General features: G+C 54.0%; 1 protein-coding gene across 1 annotated transcript in view; it reads right to left on the bottom strand.

Moving 5' to 3' along the window:
- ADCY1 (adenylate cyclase 1) overlaps window positions 1-26477 on the bottom strand; it is a 114908-nt gene that overhangs the window by 29052 nt on the left and 59379 nt on the right. The window contains exons 6-11 of the mRNA XM_032643229.1: window positions 22125-22283; window positions 17234-17375; window positions 15653-15808; window positions 3155-3349; window positions 2912-3009; window positions 1847-1931 (exon numbers count right to left, since the gene is read on the bottom strand). Of these exons, the coding sequence (XP_032499120.1) occupies window positions 1847-1931; window positions 2912-3009; window positions 3155-3349; window positions 15653-15808; window positions 17234-17375; window positions 22125-22283 (835 nt within the window). The remainder of the gene's footprint in view (window positions 1-1846; window positions 1932-2911; window positions 3010-3154; window positions 3350-15652; window positions 15809-17233; window positions 17376-22124; window positions 22284-26477) is intronic.

Below are 26477 nucleotides of genomic sequence, written 5' to 3'. Positions count from 1 at the left end.
CTTCCCAGGCACTGTCCATTCATCGACGACGTCCAGTGTAAGCGGAATCTCACCACCACTGCAGACCTCCTCCCTGCCTTCCCCACCCCCTGTAGGCGGCTCGCGGGGTCTAGGGTGGGCCGGGCCGGGGGCACGGTGGGCAGGGCACTGTTCCTCCCCGGAGGCCAGCCCTGCCAGGGCCGTAGGGAGGGCAGGAAGCCCAACGCAGGAGCCCCACCTCCTGAGCGGTACCTTCGCTCAGGGGACCACGAAGGGGTGACTGGGACGGCGGACAGAAAAGTGAGGCTGAAATACGGGAAGAATGTGTGCCAGGCCCTGCTCCCAGTACATCATGAATATCAGCTCCAGTGTCCGTCCCTTTCACGGACGGAGACACTGAGGCCCTCGCGCTGGCAGCCCCTAGCAATGGAGCTGCCACACCGGCTGCATGCCCTGGCTGTGGCCGCTTCTACGTCACAGAGGAAGGCACTCTGCCCAGTTGACTCCCAGGCCTTCTCGGGGATGCTCAGCTGCAATGGACCCTCCCGCCTGCATGCACAGCCGTGACCACTCACGTCTCCCCATCTCAGCACGTGCTGGCCTCTGCGGGATGACCCTGCCCCCGCTGCCTGTCCCCACCCTCCCCAGCCAGAGCCTGCCTGCTGTCTGGCCCCTCCTGTCGCCTGGCGCCCAGTCTTCTGCACAAGCCCCACGGTGAGCTCCAAGCCCGGCGCAGGGCCTGCGAAGGGGAGTGTGCGAGCGTGTAAGCTGGCCCCTGAACTGGCGCGCACTGGCCGGGCGACCCGCAGCTGCCTGCTGCCAGGACCATGCACGCTGCACCCCGCTGCTTCCTGACCATCGCTCCGAGCGGACCCATGAAGCAATGGGTCAAAATCGCACACCTAGAAAAAATGCTCAAGCCCATGGGGGAGGGCAAGGAGGGGGGTGTGGGTGGAAAGAAAGGGGCTGGGTGAGCCAGGGCCACCTCCTCCAGGAAAACTGTCCATCAGGTACACAGATTCTGAACACTGGGGATGAATGGGACGGGCTAAGAAATTAGCATCCACTTGCCATGCTTTCACTTGAAATTAGGTGAATAAAGCAATCTTATTTGAAGTGGGAAATTCCAGTTTACCAAACCAGACGCCACTCCATCTATGAAATCGAAGAGCTGGGAATGTGGTTTGAATAAATAACACTTTTTCTTAACTCAACAAGTTACCTATGAATAATAAAAAATTTAAATAAATAAAACTAGAGCCCATCTTCTCAAGAAGTAGCTGTCTTCAACAACTGTGCAAAATTAACCCTGGGTCTGTCAGACGTGAGAAGTGGGGGTCTAGTGGGGACAGGGGACATTTGAAAATGAAGGTTCAGGATGTGAGAGAGGCGTGCGGGACCAGCACAGAGCCCTCTTCCAGGAGCTATGGGCGACACGGGGCCATGCACTCAGCCCTGGCTCCAAAGCCAATGAAGCATCCTCGAGGGTGTGGCCGCCCCAGGCTAGGACAGGAATCCACAACGAGCCACAGGACGCTCCAACCACAGAGAAGAGCGTCACACCTTGTGTTCATTTATCCAGTCACTACCAATCACCCACCCTTGTGTCCATGGGGCACCTTCCCAGAACTCCAAACTGCACCTGGCACATCATGACAGGCTTCATGAACTCCCAACATGCGGACAGCTCTTTCCACCTGCCAAGAAGGCAAGCAGACAAACTGCTTCCACTACCCCACCTGTCCTGCCAACAGGGCAGGCAGAAGCCATGCACCTACCCGTTCAGGTGATGTGCAGGTGCAAGACACACACACACTGGTACCTGGACTAGGTAACGAGCAGGTAGAGAACACAAGCACACATATACCTGGACCCGGGTGATGTGTAGATACAGGACACAGGCCACCAGGAAGCAGATGCAGAACACCAGCAGGAGGAGGACGGCCACGCTCCTAGGACAGAAGACACGTGGGCACTGTGGGTTGGGCCGGGCGAGGTGTGCCCGAGAAATGCCTGGGAACCCACCCTTCCTCCCCTGCCTCACCCATCACTGGCCCCCAGGAAGGAACAGCGGTCTCTGGGGACTTGTCCATGCTGGCTGTCTTCTAGGGGAGGAGCCCTTCCTGTGTCCACCCCAACTTCTAAGCCCCCCAGGGTCTCTCTAGTCCTGGGAGTGCCTGAGAGATGCTTTCCCTATGCAGGAAGGGCTGGGGTTGCACAGACTTGGCTGCTGGGCACCACTCTCTTACTGGGCTTCAACTGGTAAGGGTTTTTCTAGGAAAAGATGTATCCCCACATAGGGCCGTGCAGATGGCCACTGTGTGTCCACAGTGTCCTGGGGTGGGGTGGGTGGGCGGCTTCCATGTACTTTCTGGAAACTCACAGGAGAACTGCTCCACTCGGGAGGTTTATTAAGAAAGTGGTACGTCTGGAAGAAAAGTGGAGATTTTCTGGGGTCTTTCTTGCTGAGAGACAAAAACTGCCACTCACTTTGACTTATGATGACTAAATGTTATTAAAATCATTACGCTTTTGTTCCTTTCCCAAGCCTACTTTTCCTCATTTTAATGTTTCTGAAAATGGGAAGCACCTAGACACCAGGGTGCCCATTTGGTGCCCTGTTTGTCTCCTGCCGCAGACGCTGTCATGAGGTCAATGGCGCATGTGGTGTGGACAGAGTCACTGAAAATATACGGTGTCTGAGAATTGAGCACATTTAAAATTAAAAGCTGTGAGTGAGCGCTCCACACGTTTGCCATCAGACGTGCTCAGCTAGTTCCTCCGGTAAATGGTGAACTGGTGTGTGGCTCAGGCCGTCCCCAAAGGCCAGGGCACAGCAGCAGTGTGACTGCGGGAGTCGAACCTGAACTTGAAAAGAAAAGGACTCCTGGTGACCTTCTCCTCTGACTGATGGACCCGGAACAGTACTTACTGCGGGATTATTAGAAGGTAGACAAGGCCAAATAAGGCGGCCAGGATGAGGGCCAGAATGACGGCGCTGGTGAAATACTCGTCCTGAAGCTGGTGGTACTAGAAGACACAGAAAAGGACCGTCAGCCGCCCAGCTTCCTGGAGACGTCAAGGTCTTCCCAAGGGCGCCAGGGATGCCTAGAACTACAGGGAGAAGGGCCACCCACATTCACTCCCAGCCCCCACAGAGCCCCCCCGCACTCACCTTTCGCTCTCGCTCAGCCTGCTTGTACTTCAGGGTGAAGAAGTTCAGGTCCGCCATCTCCAGCTCCATCTGGCGGGCTTCCAGGAGGCGGCCGATGTACCTGTTGACGCGTGTCCCAGGGGTGGTGTGGACAACATTTGTAGAGAAAGATGAGCGGTTTCTGAGTTTTTCTGAGGCTGTTCTCAATGCCCTCCGCTGCCCGTCACGGAAAGAAAGGAAGGGATAGTGTCAAATTCTCCACTTATTAAAGAAAAGAGCTCTTATGCTCCCTCCTCCTGGGTCCTCGCCCACTGCAGAGTCTGGGGGGCCGGGTTTGGGGATCTGAGATGCAATCTCGCCTCAGCCACCTGCTGGCAGCGAGATCCCAGGTGAGTTATCTCATCCTTGGTGTTGGGGTTCCCGTGTCTGTAAGTGGGGTTACATGGCACCTGTGCGGTGGCACCATGTGGAGGGTTAAGGGACCCCACTCATATGCAGTGGACAGTGCCCAGCACAGAGCAATGAAACTGGTTCTTCGAAAATGTCAGTAAAATCAACAGATATCTAGCAAGCATGACAAAGAAAAAGAAAGAAAGACACTAACAAATTCAGGAAAGAAATATAATTTTACTACAGACCCTGGAGGCATCAAGAGGATATGAGGAAATACTGTGAACAACAGTTCACATATAAATTTGACAACTTAGATCAATTACCTACTCCTTGAAACATACAAACTACCATAACTCACCCAACAGGAAAGATAACTAGAAAAGCCCTATAATGGCTAAAGAAATTTACTTCAAAATTTTAAAATTCATGCAAAAGTAATCTCCAGGCTGAGATGGTTTCATCGTGAATTCTACCTAACATTTAAATAAGAATTAACATCAATTTTATACAATCTCTTCCAGAAAATAGAAGTCAACACTTCCCAAATCACTTTATAAAGTAAGTATTGGGGGCTTCCCTGGTGGCACAGTGGTTAAGAATCCACCTGCCAATGCCAGGGACACGGGTTCAAGCCCTGGTCCAGGAAGATCCCACATGCCCGTGCGCCACAACTACTGAGCCTGCGCTCTAGAGCCCGTGAGCCACAACTACTGAGCCCACATGCCACAACTACTGAAGCCCACACGCCTAGAGCCCATGCTCCGCAACAAGAGAAGCTGCCGCAATGAGAAGTCCGCGCACCGCAACAAAGAGTAGCCCCCACTCGCTGCAACTAGAGAAGGCCCACGGGCAGCAATGAAGATCCAACGCAGCCAAAAATAAATACAAATAAAATAAATAAATTTATATAAATAATAAAGTCAATATTATACTGATACCAAAACCAGACTAAGACAGTATTAAAAAAAGGAAAACCACTTTTGAGGTCACATCCCTCATGAATACTGATGCAAAAATCCTTAGCAAAACATTAGCAAATAGGATTCAGCTATATATAAGTAGAGGCCTACACCATGACCTTTACTAGATATGCAAGGCTGTTTAAATATTTGAACATCCATGCAATCCATCGTATTAACACCGTATCAACCACCACATGGAAAACCTCACGGTCATATCAACTGATACAGAAAAAATCCTTTGACAAAATTCAATATCGACTCATGATAAAAATGATCAGAAAACTAGGAATGGAAGGGAACTTCCCCAACTTGATGAAGCACATCTACAGAATACCTGCAGCTAACATCACACTCAAAGGTAAAAGGTTTCCCTCTACCACCTGCAGTAAGCCAGAGATTTCTGGCTCACCCTCACCTTGAATACAATGCAGTGCCCCCAACCAGTGCCATAAGGCAAGGAAGGCAAACAAAAGGAAAACAGATGGGAAAGAAAGAAATGAAACTGTCCCTATTTGCAGACATGACAGAAACAGACATGATAGTCTACACAGAAAACCCCAGTGGGAGGAAAAAAAATCCCAGAACAAATAAGTGAGTTCCACAAGGTCATAGGATAAAAGATAAACATAAAAAATCAACCATATTTCTTTATACTAGCTATGAGCGTGTGAAGACCAAAACTAAAATACTGTACCATTTATAATCACTGAGAAAATGAAATACTAGGTGTAAATCTAACAACACATACAGAACTTGTATGCTGAAGACTACACAATGCCAATGAAAGAAATCAAAGAAGATCTCAATAAATGGACAGACATACCATGCTCATGGATTAGAAGACTCAACATAGGGAAAATGTCAATCCTCTCCGCACTGTCAATTCCTGTCAAATCCTAGCATGGTATTCTTTTCTTTTTGTAGCTAGACAAGCTTATTCTAAATATTAAATGGAATAGCAAAGGGATTAGAATAGCTCATTTTTCTTAAAAAGAATAAAGTGAGAGGAATTGCTCTACTGATTTTAAGACTCACTACATAACTATATCAATCAAGACAATATGGTTTTGGCAGAAGGACAGACACATAGATCTATGGAACAGAACAGAGAGTCAGAAATAGCTTCACACAAGTATGGTCAACTGATTTTTGACAAAAGTGCAAAAGCAATTCAATGGTAGAAGCAAAGCTTTTAAACAAATAGTGCTGGAGCCATTGGAGATCCATTAGCAAAAAAAATGAACTTAAATCTCACACTTTATAAAAAGAATTAACTCAGAATGGATCATATTACAAAACATGAAAATATAAAATCCAGTTAGAAAGCAGACAATAGACACAAGGGGCATTTCACCAAAGAAGAGAACATACAAACAGCTCCCTGGAGGCCTAATGGTTAGGATTCTGGGCTTTCATCAGGGAACTGAGATCCCACAAGCTGGGCAGCGTGGCCAAAAAGACACATGGATAGAAATATAAGCACTCGCTTTTTGATCAATATTAAAGCATAGCATTTTATATGAGGGATTAAATCTTGAAATACATAAACACATATTTTTATTTCTTTTTTTTTTTTTTTTTTTTTTTTTTTTTTTGCGGTACGCGGGCCCCTCACTGTTGTGGCCTCTCCCGTTGCGGAGCACAGGCTCCGGACGTGCAGGCTCAGCGGCCATGGCTCACGGGCCCAGCCGCTCCGCGGCATGTGGGATCTTCCCGAACCGGGGCACGAACCCGCGTCCCCTGCATCGGCAGGCGGACTCTCAACCACGGCGCCACCAGGGAAGCCCTTTTTTATTTCTTTTTAAAAGTGGATTAAAGGTCATTCCCTTGCAGAGCTAGCCTGTATCTACTTTACAGTATGAAGTATCTCTTTAATTTCATAACTAATACTCTGTATTTTAGTTTTTCTTACTCCCCTCAAATTTGGGGGGACATGAAAGTAGCTTTGTGAGGACCATTTGGAAATTCACTGTCACAATTCTCCCCTGTGCTTTGTTTGTTGTATCTTTGCACATGTGTAAAGATCTGTAGATGAAATGCTGTACAGACAGTTTGGCTGAAAACATAAAAGCTCACCGGCCAGCAGAGGGGAATAATAAATCAGTGATATTAAAACCTTCTTACAATGTCAGAAAGATAAAAGTCAGAATAAAGACTCTTTCCATTGAGAGAATGCTCCTAGATCAGTATGCAGCTAGAAATTTTAATAGGGAACATGCATCTTTTGGTAATAAAAGTTGTTAAGAACAAAATAGCACACACACAAAAAAGAAAATGAGCACTTGAAAAGATGTTTGACATCATTAGCCATCAGGGAAATACAAAATAAAATCACAAGGAGACATCACCACACACTTATTAGAACAATAATATATTTTCTTTAAAAAAAGTGGTGACAGGACCAAGGGCTGGCAAGAACGCAGGGAGACTGGATCACGCATATGTTGCTGATGGGAATGTGAAATGGTACAGTCACTCTGGAAGACAGTTTGCCGGTTTCTTAAAAAAAAAAAACAAAAAGCAAAACCAAATATGACCCATCAATGGCACACCTCGGCATCTATCCAAAAATAATGAAAATTTATGTCCACGTAAAAAATCTGTACCTGAATGTTTATAGTAGTTTTATTTGTAATAGTCAAAATTTGACACAACCAAAATGTCCTTCAACAGGTGAGTGGTTAAACAAAGGTGGTCCATTCCAACCCGGCATACCAGCCAGCCACGGAAAGGAAGGAGCTATTGATCCCAGCAACAACCTGGAAGGACCCAAGCATAGAGCTGAGCATAAGAAAGGCCAAGTTCAAAGGGTCACACACTGTGTGATTCCGTTTATACAACATTCTCAAGTGACGGTTATAGGGATGGAGAACAGATTAGTGGGGTCCAGGGTTAAGGGTGGCTGTGAGGAGGGAGAAGGTGTGACCACAAGCGAGGCGAGACCCTGGTGGTGATGGAAATGTTCTGTATCACTGCCACTAAGAAAGCCACTGGGTATCGATCCACACCAGCACATTTCCATGGACCCACCGATGTCAGGGTCTCAGATGCAAGTGCGTGGCAAGAGACTGCTGGCAGTCTCCCCGACATTCATACCCCCTTGGTCACAGAACCCAAGTTCTATAAAGGCATTGGTCTCAGCCAATGCACTGCCTTTCTCCCCTTCCCCTGTCAGCTTGGTGCAGCTGTGTGGCTGAGTTCTGGCCAATGAGCTATACGCAGAAGTGTTGCTAGGGAGCATCCTCAAGAGGAGAGAGATATGCCTTTTGCCAGCTCTGCCTTCTTTCTGCTGGCTGGAATGCAGATGCAATGACTGGAGCCCCAGCATTTATCTTGGGCCATGAGGTGGCAGAGCAGCCAAGCCAGAATAATGAAAGAGAAAGGGTCTGGTCAAGATGCTTGTGAAGCCACCACATTAGCCTTGAACTGCCTGCTCTCTGGATTTAGTTTATCCATGAGAAAACTAACCTCTATTTTGTTCAAGCCACCATGATTGGAGTTTTCTTCATATGCCCTGAAACCCACTCCTGATTAGCACTACTTCCAAGAGCACACATCTCTGAAGCGGCATTCCTGGATGCTATGACCCGTCTGCTCCTCCAATCCCAATCTGCCCTCTACCTGCCATGGGGTGTGGTAGTTACAAGAAGACGGGGTGGTGAACTGGGGGACAGGGAAGATGGGGCATTCCCACAGCATGGAGCTGAAACCCTGGCCTGGGGTAGACTGGGCAGGCATGCACTTCCTGCGGCTGAGCTTGGGCACCCAACTTCCTGAAGCATATGAGCAGCTGAGATCAGTAAAAGTGTCCCCAAGCCTGCAAAGCACAGAGCTGCGTCTCAGGTCTCCTTTCACACCTGACACCCCAGGAAGGCCATGGTCTGAGAAACGGTCTCTGCCCAGCGTCAGCCCCTCTGGGGAGCAGGCAGCAGGCGCTGCTCTGCCCCAGGTCTTACCCAGTCCCCTCACATATCCAGCTCCCCACAGGGCCCAATGAGCGGCCCTGCCATCCACCCTCACCTACTGAAGGGACAGGGACACCCCAGGGGCTTGATGCTATCACTTCACAGACGACGTTCTAGAAATGACTCATCCGCCTAAGAACTGGCGGCTTTTCTCCACCCTTTTCCACAAAGAATTCCTTGTTTGAACCTCTCCCAGAGCAGGGGCAGGGGCCAGGCTCACGCCTCCCGAGGGGCGACCTCATCAGGGGGTATCCACCGCCTCCTTGAAGTAGCTGCAAAGTTCTCTCCTTCCTCTTCTCTGCAAGAGTCCGTATATGAGGGGGCACTAGAACTCCTTCAATGACCGGGAGGACCCACCGTCAGAGCTGTACGGGCTGGGAGTTTCCTCCTGGGAAACAATTTAGTAAGACTTGAGTTCCTAACAGACAAAGGAGTATTCACATTTCCGCTTCTGCCTGGGTCTTTTTGCCCTTTTGAGTTTTACCAGGCATTTGTCCGTTTCATCTAAACTGTGAAGTGGGCTGTAAAGTTGCCACCTTACCTTCAACTATGAACGTGTTAGGATCTACACGATGCCCCCCGGCTCCCCGGGGGACAACGGTAATGGTGTGTTGGCTGGATTGTCATGGCTGACAGCTCGGGGTTTAATCCACTTCAAGGACATGGGCTGTTGGGGAGCAAGGAAGAGCAGAACCTCTTACTGGAACCCACTGGAGTTTTGCCAGACAAGGACCAGCATAAGGGCTGAACCAAAACCGGCCAGGAGGGGAGGCAGCAGCTGAAAGCACAGAGCTCTCGAGCGGGGCCGTGAGGGATGGCTCAGTCGGGTGATCTCAGACGAGAAATCCTACGAGCCCCTGGAAACCGTCCTGAGGCGTGAAGTCTTTCCTGAGGCCTAAGCAGCGAGAACACCATGCCCAGATCCAGCCCAGCAAGTGCCTCTGCTCTGTCCAGCAGCTTTCCAGATGCCAGTACAGGTTGTTCCCAGGTGGGCAGACCTGGCCTGGGTCTCGACCACGGTAAGTGACCTTCAGCTCAGGAGGTAAGAGGCCAATGGCGAATGTGCTCTGGTCTGGTCTGTCTGGGGCTGATGGACATACAGATCCACCTCTGGTCAGCCTGTCACCTCAGGGGTCAGAGTGTCCTCTTGCGACAAGTTAAAAGCCAGTGACAAAAGAGTGGCACACACATCACTGTGGTGACAGAGAGGGGAGCCAACCGCTGTCCCTTGCAGTGGTTATACCTGGGGCATCCTGATTCGGTGGGGACAGAAAGCAAGTAAAAAGCTACTAGACGTTAAAGAAACCTTGGAAGAGCCTGCAATACCATTTACCCTGTAAGAGTCAGAGAAGAAAAGCCACCAGAATGATCATCTCAATAGATACCGAACACCATTTGCTAAAATTCAATATCTACTTCTCATTTTAAAAAGTGCAAACACTCACTCACAGGGCTACTTTCTTGAGATCATTGGACACCCATTACTAGTTCTTACCAAAAGCATCACAATTAATAAGAAAACTCTATTTGTTTTAACTAATTAAAGCCAGAATAAAAAAAAGAATGTCATTCATCACTATCATTGAATAAAGGATGTAAAAAAGGAAACAAAATTTATCACTATTTAAAAGTGATACCACTGTATATCAAGGAAACCCAAGGGAAGTAAAAAAGTTATTACAATCAGTTTCAATAAGTATGGACCAAACATAAGCTAGAATTTGATCTTCATCAAATTCAAGCAGAAATGGTGGAAACTATGTTTCTAAAATACTCCAAGCCATCTTTAAAACAAAAAGCTGGGAAACAGGGTAGGAAAGGCCCTCTGCAGACCTTGAAACAGATCAGGAAGGGAGACGTGGCATGAAGCCATGAACAATGCTTAAACTGTGCTGAGGCCGTGCTGGGGAAGCTGTCACAAGAGTGAGTGCGGAAAACATGGAGAGAGCAATTTGGCAACAGCGATCACAAATTAAAATACATGCACCATTTAACGCAGCGATTTCACTACAAAGAAGTTACCGCAGGCTGTCCTTGTAAAGTTCACTAAGATGTATAAGAAGTTTTTTTTAATTTAAGGATGTTCTCAGCACCGATGGCCAAGAGAAGAAATCTGGAAATCATGTTCCCACGCGTCAGCAAGGCACCGGGAAACAAGTCTGTCTGCAGGTGGAGGGCCCCTGGTATGAGCCTCCAGGATCTCCAAGGTCTGTCACTGAGTGAAAAGACAGGGTGTTGGGACAGTTAAATAGGTCAAGTCTTATCGGCATTAACCTTCTAGCACACAGCCAGGTTTTTCTGGGGGGGAAGAAAAAACACAAAATGGTAAACAGTTCGGGGGATTGGACTTTCTGTATCACGGGTACATGTTACTTTTGTATTTTAAAATAAATAGGCTTAGGTTATTTTAAATCTGAAGAGAAGGAGAGAGGCAGTATTTTTTAAAAGGGGAGAGAGAACTGGAAGGCTCCTGGTGTACATTCTGGAAGGGGCAAATCTACTGGCAGTATTAGGGGACTCCATAGAGAGCGTCTCCCCACGCTGGTCAGGGAGGGGGAGGCTTGTCTCCCACCTGCTGCTACAGGTAACACTGGTGCTACAATCTCTAACCAGCTACACACCCACTCTCGCAGATACTCAACTCAGAGAAATCCATTTTACAAAATGATCAGAGATGTAAGTGCACTTTCGTGAGCAAAAAAATGCTGTGAATCATTTACTTTGCTTAAAAAAAAAAAACCCAAAAAAAACAATAAAAGCAGAAATGACCTAAATATCAATGGAAGTTGAGTGGAAGTTGAGTAAGTAAACGGTCTCTCCCTAGGCTGGAAATCTACAAAATGATTAGAGAATCCTATTTTTGAGGAATAGTCAGTAATATAAAGAAACCCTTATGATACACTGGCAAGTGAAAAAAAAGTAACAAGCAGCAAACTGATTGTATATCATCCCATCAATTTTATAAATATACACACATCTAAGAAGCTAGAAGGACGAAAGTGTTGGCGATAGGTTGGTTGAGGGTGATTGGATTGTAGATGAATGCTTTTCATCTTCTTTGTGCATTTTTGTATTTTTCTATATTTTCCACAATAAATTACTTTTATAATCAGAAAGGAATACTGAAGGAAGAAACAGACAAGCGTCAGCATGCGGGGGTGGGATTTACTGGAGAGAAGTACCTTGGACGTGAAGTACCCTAAAGCTGTGCTGGAGCCCTGACACCGAACCCCGAAGCCCAGGTCCCTGCCCGGAGATGCGTGCACGGTATCGCCACCTAGCGGCCGATTCACCCTGGGCTCCCACACCGCTGACCCGGGAGAGGCCAGGAACACGGGAACCCCAGGTGCGCTGTGGTCTGAGGCTGACCACATACATCTGAGTCACCCCCCAGAACCTGGGACACAATGTCTCACAAACTCGGCACAAAGGCACAGGTGACGGTGGAACCCACTGCCCTGATCCCGCCGGCTTCCCCAGCTCCATCTCCAAGGCCCCCTAGATCAGGTTCAAGGTGCGGATAAAGTAAACGGAAGACAGGAACAGGAACGATGAGGCAGACCTCATCCTAAAGCAGATGCAGGATCTGAGACCCGCCGGGGAGAACAGCTGCAGGGCAGGGGCTGCTCTGCTCGGGGGTCACCGGCCGGGGCACTCATGTCATCCTCCCCAAATGTCCCCACCGGTGGCCGGCCCCACCCGTGCACAGCCTCTCCACCCCATGGTTCCAGGACCACCATGGACACCCCCTCAGGCCACCTGCCCTGTCTTCACCCTCTGATGCCCCCCCACGGTGCCAGCCCTCTACCCTCCCCATCCTCGTTTCCACTAATCGCAGGGGGCAGGTGGCAATGAAAGGGCACAGAGCAGGGCAGCAGAGGCCCGGGCTCCCAGCTCGGCTTCCAGCCTGTGGCACCTGCCCATGGGGGCTGTGCTCTCTGTCTCCCCAGCAGGGGAGCTTCCTGGGCCCATCGAGGCCGGAATCGGGCGCCCTGCGGACGAGGGGTCAGAGTCTGGAGGAGGTGGTGTGACAGAGAGAGAAGCGGGCTGGGTGCAGAGGGCGCGCCTGAGAGCAGAGCGCAGGCCTGGGCTGCGGTCTCCTCCGTCGGAGCCAGCCAGGCGGCGGCGGAGGTGTCCCAAGCACCAGAGATGTTGGGTGTGTCGGAGAGGAGGCCTGGGGACCCTGAGCACACAGGGGAGACCCGTGGGAGACTGTGGGGACAGGGCGCCAAGGACAAAACCCAGGACACCACCACTCATGCTCCCAAGGGAGGCGGGAGGGCTGCAAAGCTGGGGAGGTGAGAGGCTCGGGGGACGAGGAATCCAGGAATCCAACCGTGACTCCTGACGCTGGAAGTAAAGGAAGGAAGGGGCTTCCCTGGTGGCGCAGTGGTTGAGAGTCTGCCTGCCGATGCAGGGAACACGGGTTCGTGCCCTGGTCCGGGAGGATCCCACATGCCGCGGAGCGGCTGGGCCCGTGAGCCATGGCCGCTGAGCCTGCGCGTCCGGAGCCTGTGCTCCGCAATGGAAGGGGCCACGGCGGTGAGAGGCCCGCGTACCTCAAAAAAAAAAAAAAAAAAAGAAAGAAAGAAAAGGAGGGAGGGAAGGGGCCCTGCACACAGCAGGTCTGCCTCCCCCAACCCCTGGGATGGGAGGGACGGGAGGAGCTGCACAGCTCCTGTCCTGGGCGTTGAGCCCAAGTGTGCGATTCTTCCCCAACCTAAGGAGCCATGGCTGGGGCGGGGGTGTTACTGGCGCTCTGTGGTCCGAGTGCGAACACCAAGGAGCCACCGGCCCCAGCGAAGGAGAGGCTGATGTTAGCTGTGCGGGCTCATCAGACACAGTCTGAATCCAGGAGTCACAGGCTCCTTTCACAGGTCAGCAGGCTCTGCCCAGGAAAAGCCTTATTAACTCCACCACCCTGGGCAATCAAGCAGGAATGACGCATTCCCTCCCCTCTCCGCACCCCAACCCCCCTGAGGAGTCCTGGGGACACCAGCCCTTGCCCCGGGCTCCAGGATGATGGCTCTGCACTGCCCAGGCTTCAACTAAAAGTTGATTTTTCATTCATCGTGGATTCTTTTGGATTCCATTTGATTTTTTAAAATACTGCATTATTACTTATCCTGATACTGAGGGGTTTTTTTTGTTTTATAAATTCATTTATTTTTGGCTGTGTTGGGTCTTCGCTGCGGTGCACGGGCTTCTCATTGCGGTGGCTCCTCTAGTTGTGGAGCACGGGCTCTAGGCGCACAGGCTTCAGAAGTTGTGGCACGTGGGCTCAGTAGTTGTGGCTCGCGGGCTCTAAAGCACAGGCTCAGTAGTTGTGGCACACGGGCTTAGGTGCTCCGCAGCATGTGGGATCTTCCTGGACCAGGGCTCGAACCCGTGTCCCCTGCATTGGCAGGTAGATTCTTAACTACTGCGCCACCAGGGAAGCACATCCTGATACTGAGTTTTGGACGCATATTTAAATTGTGCACCTCATAACCCTCCCCCAGTCCCATCCCTGGGGGGGGCGGGGTCAAGTTGAATCAAGGGGGTTGGGGCCGGATGTACTGCAGGAAGAAGACAGAGATTAAATCAGGGTTTCTACCCTGGCAATCTGGCTAACAAGAAAGCCTGAGAGTTCTCCTGTTACAAACTCTGGATAAATATATTAACTCATACACACTTTGAAATGTACAGCTGAGCTGGCAAGAAAGTAAGGAAAGTGACCAGAGGCCAGAAACGTCAGGACAGTGGGAATGCAGGCCAGGGAATGGTGCCATCAAGCTTTCATGGGGCTCACAGAAATCCAGGGGCCCAAGCAAGATGGGCAGTGAGGTCAAAGCCCTGTGGCTGAACCCCAGACCCTGAGAGGCTCCGTCAGCAAACACCAACCAGGAGAGACCACGCAGGGGGCCGGCCTGTCTTAGACCTAGCTGTGTACCACCTGGGACATCTAAAAACCACAAGCCAGGCATTTAGCCTCCTGCAAGGCCAGTAGAGGAAAGGCCCATCTTCTTGAGGGAATTCACCAGCAACAGAGCTCTTAGGCATCTCCAGATAAAGTTTTCCCAAACAGGAGCTCATCATCAAAATCACAAAAAAATCCCTCTAGAATAAGGCACCACGAGCGAGAGTCAGCAGGCTTTTGCTTCCTCCTGAAAAGCCACTAAAACTGTGGTGAGGGAATTCCTTTCAAAGGCATAAAACCCACACGGAGGAGAAAATGAGAGTGCAGAAGCGGCAATGCAATCTCGGGAAACAGGCAATCAGTCACGGATGTGCAGACCCAAGAACACAGGTGATAGCGAAAGTCAGAATATTCAGGAGCACAGCCGGCGGTGCGGGGGCTGGAGGGCCAGTGACAAGAGGACGCGCGGAGGACGCTCAAAGCTGCTGACGAAGTGGCGGAGCACAGGCTTCACCCCAGGCTGCCGGGACGCGGCCCTCCTGCCCCAGAGGACCGGGCTCTTCCCTGGTGGGGGAAGGGATCAGGGTCTCTGGCCCCGGGTTACAGACAGTATGCGTGTGTGGTTGAAGCAGACACTAAGGATCCCCCCGCCAGCCACAATGCTGCCTCCGCTCAGCTCCAGGCTTTCACCCCAGGCCTCGCCCCATCCCAGCAGACTAAAGACGAAGGTGACTGACCAACCCAAGAAGAAAGACGGAAAATCCTGCACCCAGGTCACCTGCAGGAACACCCACAAAAGGAACCTCCGTCAGGTGCCGGAGGCCATGCACCATGAACTAGAGGGGACTTAACCCAGGAAGGAGCGGCCTCTGATATGAGAGCCAGAGAGGGAGGGAGGGGATGGCCAGAGATGCTCTCCATGGAGGTGAAGGGCAAGGCTGGGGTGACACCACGTTGAGGCTCTCGGGGTCCAGACAGAGGAGGTCGGGGGCTCCGGAACCAGCGATACAATATCTGACACGTACTGATATCCTGAGGACAGATTTAAACAACGGCTGGGGGACTGTGGCTTGAATTTACCGATAAATCCATGGAATGCCAAGTTGCAAAAAAAACCCACAACATAATGAGAAGTGTTTTGCAGGAAAGCAAAAGCAGCCCAGCTCTGAACAGCATTTACAAGACTGTGCAAGGTGAAGGGCGAGGGCTAATGGAGCCCGACCGCAGCAGGACTGCACTGGGAGGACAGACAAACAGGGACTCCCTGCGGGGCCGGCACACGGGGGTGGGGCCCGCCTACCTTGTCATCATCCTCGCAGGTCATGACATTGGAGAAAGGGATCTCAGCCTTGAACATCTTCCGGCAGTGCATGAGCTGTACCAGCAGGTAGCACACGGTCTTGAACTTCATCCTCTTGGCCGGTTTTATATCTGAGAGAATCAGCCCTGGAAATATCTGTGTGGACGTGCAGCAGAGAGAAACGCTGTGAGCCGACACACACGTCCTACCTCTTGGGCGGGGAGCACGAACTTAACGGGGCAGGGAGATCACAGGCCACTTGCTGAGGACCTACTGCTCACCAGACCCAGCAGGGAACAGAACCAGCAACCCAGTCCCAAAACACGCAGGTCTCAACTACGTCCAATGCCTCTGAAACGAGAGCGATGCCCGAATCCTGGGGCAGATGCATGGACATCACCCAGCTGGGGCAGCACCGTGCGGATGAGTGTGACCCACTGGCCCCTGGGTCCGTCCTGCAGACCTGCCCTTCTGCCTTTCACCTTTTTCTCTCTCCTCCTCAACCCAAACTTCTCCCAAGGGGCTGCTCATTGTACAGACCTCGCCATCCTTCTCACCCTCAAACCGCAGCCACGGCTGACGCTGTTGTTTAATTCTGTATGACGAGCGGGGCGGCATCCACTCATGGCACCAAGGCTCCCTCCTCTGACTCACAACCTCCTGCATCCCGGCAGCGGCTCGCAGGCCTTCCTCCTTGGCGCCCTGCCCTCCGCTCCTATGTTCCCAGGTTGACCCGAGCTGGTCACCCAAACCTCTCACACCTGCCCTTCTCTCACACACTCACTCCCCTTCTCCAGAAGTCAGCTCACCCTGCCCTGCCTGTCCTGCCCTGCCCTGAGCCCCATTTCTCTCCCCTGGCCAGTGCCACACCCATCCACAGCTCCCACATCACACGGGTGCCACCGCATCCTGGCCTGGAGAGCACTGGCCCATGGATGCACCAGGACAGCGAAACCCGAAGCTCTCCCTGACCTGCTTGTATTCTGAAAAAGTACTGTGGCCACCTGAGTCCTGCGCCCCTCACCTGAGCCCTGTGCCCCTCACCTGAGTCCTGCACCCCTTACCTGAGTCCTGTGCCCCTCACCTGAGTCCTGCACCCCTCGCCTTGAGTCCTGCGTCCCTCACCTGAGTTCTGCGCCCCTCACCTGAGCCCCGGAAGTGGCTCGGCCACCCTCAATCGTGTCCAGATCACTTTCCCAGGGCAGAGTGACCTTCAGCGCTCACACAGGATGGTCACAAGCCTTCCTGTGTGCACAGCACCCCTCGATCCATAGCGCACCCCATCCCTGACCTCCTGCAGAGGGTTCTCAAACCTGATTTGCAGGAGAGGCAGTGAAGGCCCAGGGAGGTGCGGTAGGACTCAGGATGGCCCAGCCCCCGAGGACCCCAGGGCCTTGACTCCAAGCTCCATCCCCTCCCCTCCCCCACGGCCCTCCCCTCACGGGCAACAGGCCAGGCCCAGGACACAAGGTCAGCGGGGACACGCTCCCATGTGCACAGAGCTCAAGGCCTGAGAAGCAGCGATCTGGGGAGCCATGAGTCCTTAAGAAGGCTCCGCACAGGACCCCTTCTGGAGCCCACCTTTCGCCGATGGGAGGGCACGATGAAAAAGGTCTCGATGTTGTGAGTTTTCAGAAAACTGTTCCTCTCGTGTCCATGGCCCGGCTCCACCTCATAGTCACCATTTAGGCACGCCAGGGTGGTCTTTGTGATGTGAACCTTCCTACGGAAAAGGAGGCGGAGATTTGGACGGAGCCTCCCCTGCGGGGCCGCAGCTGGTCTGGGCGGCATCCGGGCGATGCTCTGAGGGGTCCTGGCAGAGGTGTCCCCCCTCACAGGCAAGCTCTGGAAGGAACACTCAGATTCCCTGGGGCATATGCACAGGAAGACTGACAGGTGGGATGGGGCAGGGGAGGGACCCCAGGAGAGAGGGGGAAGTGTGCAAAGGAGGGCCAAGAACAGGGAGGGCTGCAGGCAGAGGGGATAAGGAGCCAGAGGGACACAAGAGGAACTGAAGGGGACAAAGGAAGCAAGTGTCAGAGGACACAGAAAGGACGATGAGGGAAGGAGAGGGGGGCAAGGTGAGGGGAGAAGCCAAACCCCCAGGGCGGGAGGACCCCAGCCCGACATCAGGCCCACACTGTCCCCACACAAAGTGGGCGGGTGGGAACAGAGCCGTGTGCGCGGCATTCACGCCCACCCCAGTGAGTTTTCTGGTGAGAGAAGGAGAAATCCTCAGTTAGCATAACCTGAGCAAAACCCAGTCCCCACGTAACCTAGACACGTGGCCTGAGCTTCCGGCCCTTAGCAAGGCCCGAGCACTCGGGCTTAGGGAGAAACACAAAACTCCCCAGAATGCAAAACACTCCCTGCAAAGACCTGAGCCCTCACGTCCCCAAACAGTCTCCTGAATTCCTCGGTCGGGGAGGGGGAGACACATGCAGGGCACTGAGGCAGGAGTGAGCATCCCCCCATTGCTGGCCCTGAGGTCACCTGGGACACTGTCACCCCATCAGCCTGGCCCTGAACTGCAAACGCCATCAACGGTCTCCAGAAATGCACGCACGTCCACTCATTCATTCACTGGTCCCCCTCCCTCCTTTCCTTCCTCCCTTCCTTCCACCACAGACAGGGACAGCACAGTCCTGTCACTGAGCTGAGGGGCCAATAGGGAGACAGAAACATCAGCGACCGCTCTCAGCACAGAGCATCTCAGGCTCCGGAAAAGAGGAGGGGTCTCGGGTGCAGGTTGCCCTAAAAGCACATGGTGGGAATGGACAGCACCCAGGCTCTCAGCCTGGACTGGGGAGAAACTGGAGGCCTGGCTGGTCCTGAGCAGCAAGGCCACTAAAGGGGAGAGGGCCACCTCACTTCCAAGTGCTGCCCACCACTTACGGGGCGATCCCTCACCCAACAGGTGGTGGGAGTGAAGACAGCCACGCTAGCTCGCCTGCCCTGGAGACGGAGGGTGGGGACGCCCAGTGTCTGCCATCCGTAAAGCCCGCAGCACCAGAGCCCAGTTATTGATGAGACTGTCTTGTCCAAGACAATAGGGGTGGGGAGATGTGGGACCTGGGGCGGAGGGGGCTCCACCATACCCTGGAGCTGGGTGGGGTACGCAGGTGACCCCAATCATGGTTCCTACCTGAGGGCCCCTGGGGTGGGGGGCGCGGGTAGGCCATTTGCTCAGGACCCAATTTCACTTGCTTCCAGGCAGCCTGGAACATGCATCCAGCACTTCAGTTTGGGGCTGACCAGGAGCCGTGTGTGCTTCAGGGCAGCAGAGAGGGCTGTGTGGTCTCCTGCCACCAAGAAGCTGGAGGCCATCTCCATGCAAGAAGCAGACAGGTGCCCCATCCCCCCCTGGCCTTGGCCTCTCCAAGGCAACCACTCAGGGTGTATGGCCTTGGGAAGGAGTCCATGAATCAAGTCCCAGGGGTCCCAGCATGAGATGCTGGGGTAAAGACACAGCAGTGATTCATTTTCTCCCATCTGTCCACCCGTCCATCTGTCTGTCTGACCAGCCACACTCCCCGAATACCGAATGAATAGAAGATAAGTGCTTGCAGAATGGATGGATGGAAGATAGATGGGTGGATGGAGGAAGTATGGAGGATGGATGAGTGGATAGGTGGGTGGATGAAGAAAGCAAAAGAAGGACCAAGGGGGAAGGGGAAGGGATGGGCTGGGAGTTTGGGATTAGCAGATGCAAACTATTATATAAAGAATGGATCAACAACAGGGTCTTACTGCACAGAACAGGGAACTATATTCAACATCCTGTGATAAACCATAATGGAAAAGAATATGAAAAAGAATGTATTGATATATGTGTGTGTGTGTGTGTGTGTGTGTGTGTGTGTGTGTGGTGTGTGTGAACTGAATCACTTCGCTGTGCGTAGAAATTAACACAACATTGGAATCAACTATACTTCAATGAAATAAAATTTTTTAAAAGAATGAAGGAATCACATTAAGAATAGTGCAAGAGAGAGCAAACCTAAACAGAGGCAGAGTGAGGAAACCCTGAGAAGCTCCAGGACGGACACCATCTCCAGGGGCCTGGGAGTCTCGGAAGGTTACTGGAAAAGCCTCATCACACACGTCCCCCCACCCACCCCACCCCCGCTGCAAGGGCAAGGCAGGACCCCGAGGGGTGCACACACCACGTGCGCCAGGCCCCTAGAGGCACTGGGGAGGGTGGCTCAGCAGCCCCTGGTCCCCACTCACAGAGCAGCTTTCCAGCAACCCCTCCCAGGCCAGCTTCCGTCCGCTCTGCCCCCTGCCCTACAGGGAGTCGCAATGCCCTGTCTCCCTGGCAGCCAGGCACTCGCGCTTTGGCCCTCGTGTGCCCTGAACCCTCTGCTGAGGCCACCACTGGCTGCACACACCTGATCTGGTGTCCAGTCCTCATTTTGTAGCACTGAACACAGCTGACGGCTCTCTCTCCTCCCCGGGCCTCCTCCCGGCTGCCCGCACTCCCTCTCACCACCCCACCCTCCCCTGCCCCTCTTCCTGTCTCGCTCTCCCCTCCTCTCAAGAGCTCTCAGGCTCGGACCTTCATCATCTTCCCTCCTCCTTGCACCTCCTCCTGGCGCTCCGTGCGCAGTGCCAGGGTCTCAGTGCCCACAAGAGCCTGTGAGCTCCCCAGACCCCCGCCCAGCTCCGAACGGACCTCAGTGCCCAGGAGATCCAGGCTGACAGGTGATAAAGGCACCTCCTCCCAGCCCCGTGTCGTGCTCCCCTCTCTGCATCCCCCCTGTGGCCCCCCAAGAACGTGAACACCACTGGGGCTGAGGGCTCTGTCTTTGCTGTCGACACCACCCTCCCCCATCCTGGAAAAGCCAGGTGCTCTGTAAACACTGTGCTCCTGAGGGGGTGTCTCCGAAAGGGGGAGTGGAGGGGAGGAGGGAAGAAAGAAGCAAAGCAGAGAGCAGGGCAGGCAGGATGCATTCCCCCCACCATGGGACTGGTAGGTAGAGTGGAAGGAGGGAAGCTACCGGTCAGCCGGAACTTGAAAGATGCCCTGGCCAGGTGAAGGGGCTGCGGAGCGGGGTCCCTGGCGGTGGGAAGTCCGTGTGCTTGTCCGCACGGCAGGCGGAACGCTGAAAGGCCTCAGTGGGCAGGGGAGGAGGGAGGTGGGCGGCTCCTGGCACCACCTGGCCGGCCAAGGGGCTGGACTTTGTGCAGGACAGCGGGGCTGCAGGCGGGCTGCTGCTGGGACTCACTCTGGCGCCCAGAGGGCGAGGGGCAGGCACAGTGAGAAGGTGTCCCCCCACACCGAGACCCTGCTCTGAAGGGTGGAGAACAGGAGGAGTGGAGGGGTGCTGGAAGGACGAGGCCCTGGAGGAAGGAGGGGTCGGTGGCCAAGAGGGTCCCCCCAGGCGGACGCTCAGAGGCAGCCCGGGTCACAGATGACAATGCCACAATTTTTGAGCTCGCTTAGAAATGCCGTGGCCACTCCCATGGCAGGCTTAGCGTGGATTCAGGCTCATTGCATTCTAACCTCCAGGCTTGCTGCTTCCTGGAGCCCCGTAAGCCCTCCTTTCCTGCAATTTCAAAGCTGCTCTCCAGAGCGAGTGGCCTTGGATGTCACTCACTGGTCCCTCGGCCGAGCTCAGGGCCTTGGCACAAGGAAAGGTGTCACCTGTTTCCGCCACCTCCCCCAAAAAGTCAGGCCAGGAGGGAGGGGGGAAGATGCGGCCCAGAGGACGCCAGGTCTCTAGGGTGAGAACAGGACAGCTGGGGACAGGCAGCCAGGGCCAGAGGGGCCCTGAGGCCCCGCAGAGCGGAGGGCACAGAGCTTTGCCCTGAAGTTCGTAAGACAGAAGCAGACATGCGTGTGCAGGGTCTAACGCTCGGCTCTAGCCCCTGGGAACCGCAGCTGGGCCCTGCAGCAGCTGCGAGCACGGCCTGCCAACCCCTCTAAGAGGCGGAAATCGGGAGGGTGGGACCATGGGAGTGTGCCTCAGAGCCCCCTCTTCTGCGGTCACATCGTCCCCCTGCTGCCCACCGTTCGTGGAGGGCGGGGAGGTCCCATTCAGTTCTCGGGTTAATGTTTTCACCGTACATGATGCCTCGGCTCTGGGGAATGGTTTGAAGAAAAGGAGACCAAAGGAGGCGACTGTAATTAGAAAGCATTAGGAGTGCACGGACCAGTGAGAAATGCACCCTCCTCACTCTAGAAGAAAATCTGTAACTTCCCTAGTGGGGCTCTAAAGGCAGAACACTTTCCACTTTAAGTCTGAGAAAGAAAGCAAAAAGAGAAGCAACATTCAGCACGCAGGACAGCTCTGAGCCAGGCAGACCACAGGGGCAGCGTTCAGTCTCCTCCTCCAGGGTCGGCTTGCCCACTCTCTTTGGGGCCTTGGGGGTGGGGCTGGGACAGCTGGGACAGCCGGGCATTCCCAGATCCCCAGGCAGAAGGTTGAATTAGAATCCCCCGCCCCTACCCTCAGGGTTCCCGATTTACCCAGGCAGGCCGGCGGCTTCCATGACGTTCGCCAGGGTCACGTCGTTGGACCACACGTCGTACTGCCACTTGCGCAGGCCCAGGACCCCGCAGAGGACCCTGCCGGTGTGCAGCCCCACACGCATGTTCAGGTCCACCTCAGTGGCCTCGGCCACGGACCTGCAGCAAACACAGGCAGGGCGTGGGGCTGGGGCCCCGTGGTCTGCTCCCTCAGGGCCAGGAGCACAGGGCAGCGGGGGCATGCGGGGGGCGGGTCTCCTGACCTAGTCAGCCTGACCCCCAAGCTGTGGGCCCTGGTGGGCAGGGGTCACTCCAAGCTGGCTTCCCGCTTCTCCTTTGGCCACTGGCCATCTCACAAGGCATCCCACCTCCCCTATCCCCCTCCCCACCCAGAGCAGCAGCAGAAGAGAAATGAGCCCAGGACCCCGATCCTGTTCTGGGTACCACTGACCTGATCAGGGGTGTTCGTGCCTGCTTGCTAGCCAGGGGCCAGCGTGAGAGCCCCGGGGAACATCGGACAGGGTCCCAGGAGCCCTGGGAACGGTCAAGGTTTGACCCTGAGTTCCCTGAGAGGGTGGGCTGCAGACCCAGCCTGTGGGGAGGCGCGAGTCTTCACAAACCTGCCCCAAACAACAGGGGGACCTTGTGGGTTGGAAACTGCATCAGTCAACTCAAGGGAGAAAACAAGACGAAACACGCGGACGCTGAGATCAGACTGCAGGGCCAGTGCACGCGCGCTCCACTGCCCCAGGCGCTCGTGTCTCTGGGCTCCAGCCCCGCTGAGGAAAGGGCTGGCATGAAGCCCTGAGGGCCCCAGGAGAGACCACCCTCGGACGTGGGGGGCAGTGTCACTGGAAGCACGCGTCAGAAGAAACAGGAGGTGGTTTTAAAAGTTCCTTTTAAAGGAACGAGGACGCCCTGCATGGTTTCTCCAGCCCCACGAGGCCCACGGTGAAGTGAGATGCAGGAAGTATGTAAAGGGCCTGTGATCGCACAGCCAGAGCGCAGGGGACGCACTGCAGCCACGGGGAGGCCCTCTGATGCCACTTTGCTGGATTTTCCACTTCTCCCCAACAGCAAGAGATTATTTAATCTTTAAAAAGTCTGAAGCATGTTGCTGAGGAAGCAGTGTCGAGCCTGGCTGGTGTGCTCCAAGGGACAGAATTGCAAGGAAGCCGTGAGGGCGAGGAGGGGGTCAGCCACGGCGCCCCCAGCCCTCCCCACCCTGGGCGGGTCCAAAGGTGGCCCCGACCGGCACGTGTGTTGGATGGGGCTCTCCGGCCGGAGGAGACGCTCTGTAGCAAGAAGGGCAGGAAGGTGGAGCTGAGGCTCGGGGACACAGCGGCCCCATGATTAGGACATCGGCTGTGAGAGGGAAGGCAGACTGGGAGACCAAAGGCACACAGGGCCACGCTGCCACCACCCTCGGGCAGCCCGACATGGACTACCCACCCTCCGTCCCCTCCCAACAGCAGGTGCCCTGTAGTCCAACCACATCTAGACCTGCCCCCACAATACAGCAGGTGCCCCGAGCCTGTGAGCAAAATCTCAGTCCTGCCCCAAGTCTCGGGGCTGATTCATGTGCATCCCACCCTGTTCAAACATAACATAGGCCCAGCCCGGATGCTGCATCCAGGAAGCCCTCCCAGATCCTTCACCACAGCAAACCCACCCCCGTCCCTGCCCAGACCCTTGTCGCTCTGCTTCCGCTGGGTCAGGCTCCATCAGAGACTACTGCGTCCACATGGCCACATGGCCGGGCTGACTCTACTGACCACAGGCTTGGCGGACATCCTAGGGCCCTCCCAGAGAGTGGGCTGCAAGCATCCTGGGAGGGGCTGCCCCAGGCCATTCCTCACCTGTGTCTTGTCCCAGGCGGCTGGGACTTCCCACCTACCCCACCCGCGACGGCTGCAAGCCGTAACAGGGCTTAGCCGCTGGACAGATGCACTCCGGCCACAGCACCCGCCACTGGCCCCTTGGGTTTGGTGTCAGCCCAAGGGAGAAGGAAGGCGGTAGCTGACACCTCCTGCCCTGGCTTAGCTTCCACAGCCCACCTGCGTCCACAGTGTCCTGACTAGCCCCATCCCACCTGGTGGTCACTGCGCGTGGGCCTGCCTCCACGCTCGGTACCTGGAAGTCCTCTGTGCCTGGACTGGCCTGCCGCCTGCTGACCCGAGGCCCATCCACAAGGGGTCCTGGCCACTAGCTTCCCAGGGCCTGGTGTAACACCGGTCCTGGACCCTCGTGAGTAAACGGTGTGGAATGAGATTTCAGTTCCCCTCGCCCACACAGCTGCTGACCACCGCCAGCTCGCTGCCCTCCAAGAAAAAAACCCTTAATCTAAAAGGCTAAAGAAAGACGAGGGGCTTCAAACGATGATGAAATAAAGAGACTGGGAATCTTCATCTGGAACAAAATGAATGCCACCGGGACACAACTTAAGTCCACAACATCGCAAGGAGGTCGACAGAGAAGGAAAGTCCCGAAGCCCTGGCTCACGTGCCTCTGACAGCAAAGGAGCCTGTTCTGTGCAGCAGAAGAGAGGACAGAGCTGGGCCACCCCGCGGGAAGGCTGGGTCTTCCCCAGAGACTCTGAAACTAGCATCCCCAGGGACTCTGAAACTATCCCATGATCTCTTCCTAGCAGGTTACTGATGCCCTTACTAATGATCCACGATTTATTTATCATAACAGGTGTAGCAGCATTAAAGAAGCGAACACTTACACCTGGGGTGCACCTCGGGCTGGGTCCCCGGAGCTCCACCTCCCCAGCCTGGCTCGTGCACACTCGGCTACCTCAATGCCAACGTCCTGTCCTCAGATCAAAAACTGCAGGCTGCGACCAGGAAGGGACAGGACCTGGGGGGCGGGGTAACCCCATTTGTCAGCAATGGCACAGCATGCGTGAGGTTCACTGGACCCAGCCCGCCTGCCCTGCCCTGACTTCCACTTGCACACCGTTCACCCACAGCCTGGCAGGGCTTCCTGCCAGCCAGGAGCCCCTGCCACGCCCCCCCCGCCCCGAGCGGCCTCCACTCAAACCTCCCCCCCATCCCAGCCTGTCTTCTAACCAGGAGCAGTTCTGCCTGCAACTGCTCGCGTCACCCACCGAGGGCCTGTCCCCCAAAACCACGGCACACGCGGGCCCCAGAGGCGTGCCGAGACGCTGCCTTCCCAGCTGGCCCTCGAGCCCAGCCTCACCGTCCTCCGTATTCAGGGGGCCAGGCTGGACCGTAGAACCAGACACATCTACACAGGGTCCCAGGCATCCTGGAGTTCAGCTTTGATAACCTCAGAAGTCTGCGTGCCACGAATTTACAATAAAGGTTTTGTGGGGCTTCCCTGGCGGCACAGTGTTTGAGAGTCCGCCTGCCGATGCAGGGGACGCGGGTTCGTGCCCCGGTCCGGGAGGATCCCACATGCCGCGGAGCAGCTGGGCCCGTGAGCCATGGCCGCTGAGCCTGCACGTCCGGAGCCTGTGCTCCGTGACGGGAGAGGCCACAGCAGTGAGGGGCCCGCGTACCGCAAAAAATAAATAAATAAATAAATAAATAAATAATAAAAATAAAGGTTTTGTGGAAGCCTGACTGTTCACATATCTTTACTACCTATTTAGTTGTATACACTTTGAATGTGTTTTTTTTTCAGTTTTAACTCTTTTTTCATTCGTTTGCCAATCGCCAGTTAAAGGTACTGAAACAAGAAAACTAAGGTTTAAAAAGAAATTTTTTTTAATTCACAAAAAGAAATGAGTTTGGGAAATGTAAAGAAGTAAACCTGCAGAAGACGTTTTTGTGCATTTTAAGCATTTCTACTTCTGCAGTCGTGGAAGGGCAAAGGGCAGGGGGACTGCTGCGACCCACGTCCAACCTTCCTCAAGGAGGCCTTCCTGTCCCCAGTGTGCAGGGCCTTTGCCAGCCTCCACCCAACCTGTGCAGCCCAGGAGACTCCACCAATTCGTCCCATCTGTCATCCCTTCGAACAGGCTCTCAATTGGGGGAACAGCAGACATGCAGTGAGCTGGACAGTTACTTGTAGATAAATCCTGCCTCAAGAACTGTCTCACTCTAGATAACCAACAAGGACCTACTACTGTACAGCATGGGGAACCATACTCAGTATCTTGTAATAACCTGTAAGGGGAAAAAGTCTGAAAAAGAATAGCAGTACATATATATGTGTGACTGAATCGCTTTGCTGTACACCTGAAACTAACGTAACATTGTAAATCAACTATACTACAATTTAAAAATTGTCGGGCTTCCCTGGTGGCACAGTGGTTGAGAATCCGCCTGCCAATGCAGGGGACACAGGTTCGAGCCCTGGTCCGGGAAGATCCCACATGCCGCG

This window comes from Phocoena sinus, chromosome 9 (genome assembly GCF_008692025.1).
Source record: "Phocoena sinus isolate mPhoSin1 chromosome 9, mPhoSin1.pri, whole genome shotgun sequence".
NCBI classification, from domain to species: Eukaryota; Metazoa; Chordata; class Mammalia; order Artiodactyla; family Phocoenidae; genus Phocoena; species Phocoena sinus.
The sequence above is the reverse complement of the archived record's forward strand: the minus strand, read 5'-3'. Positions and strand labels throughout refer to the sequence as shown.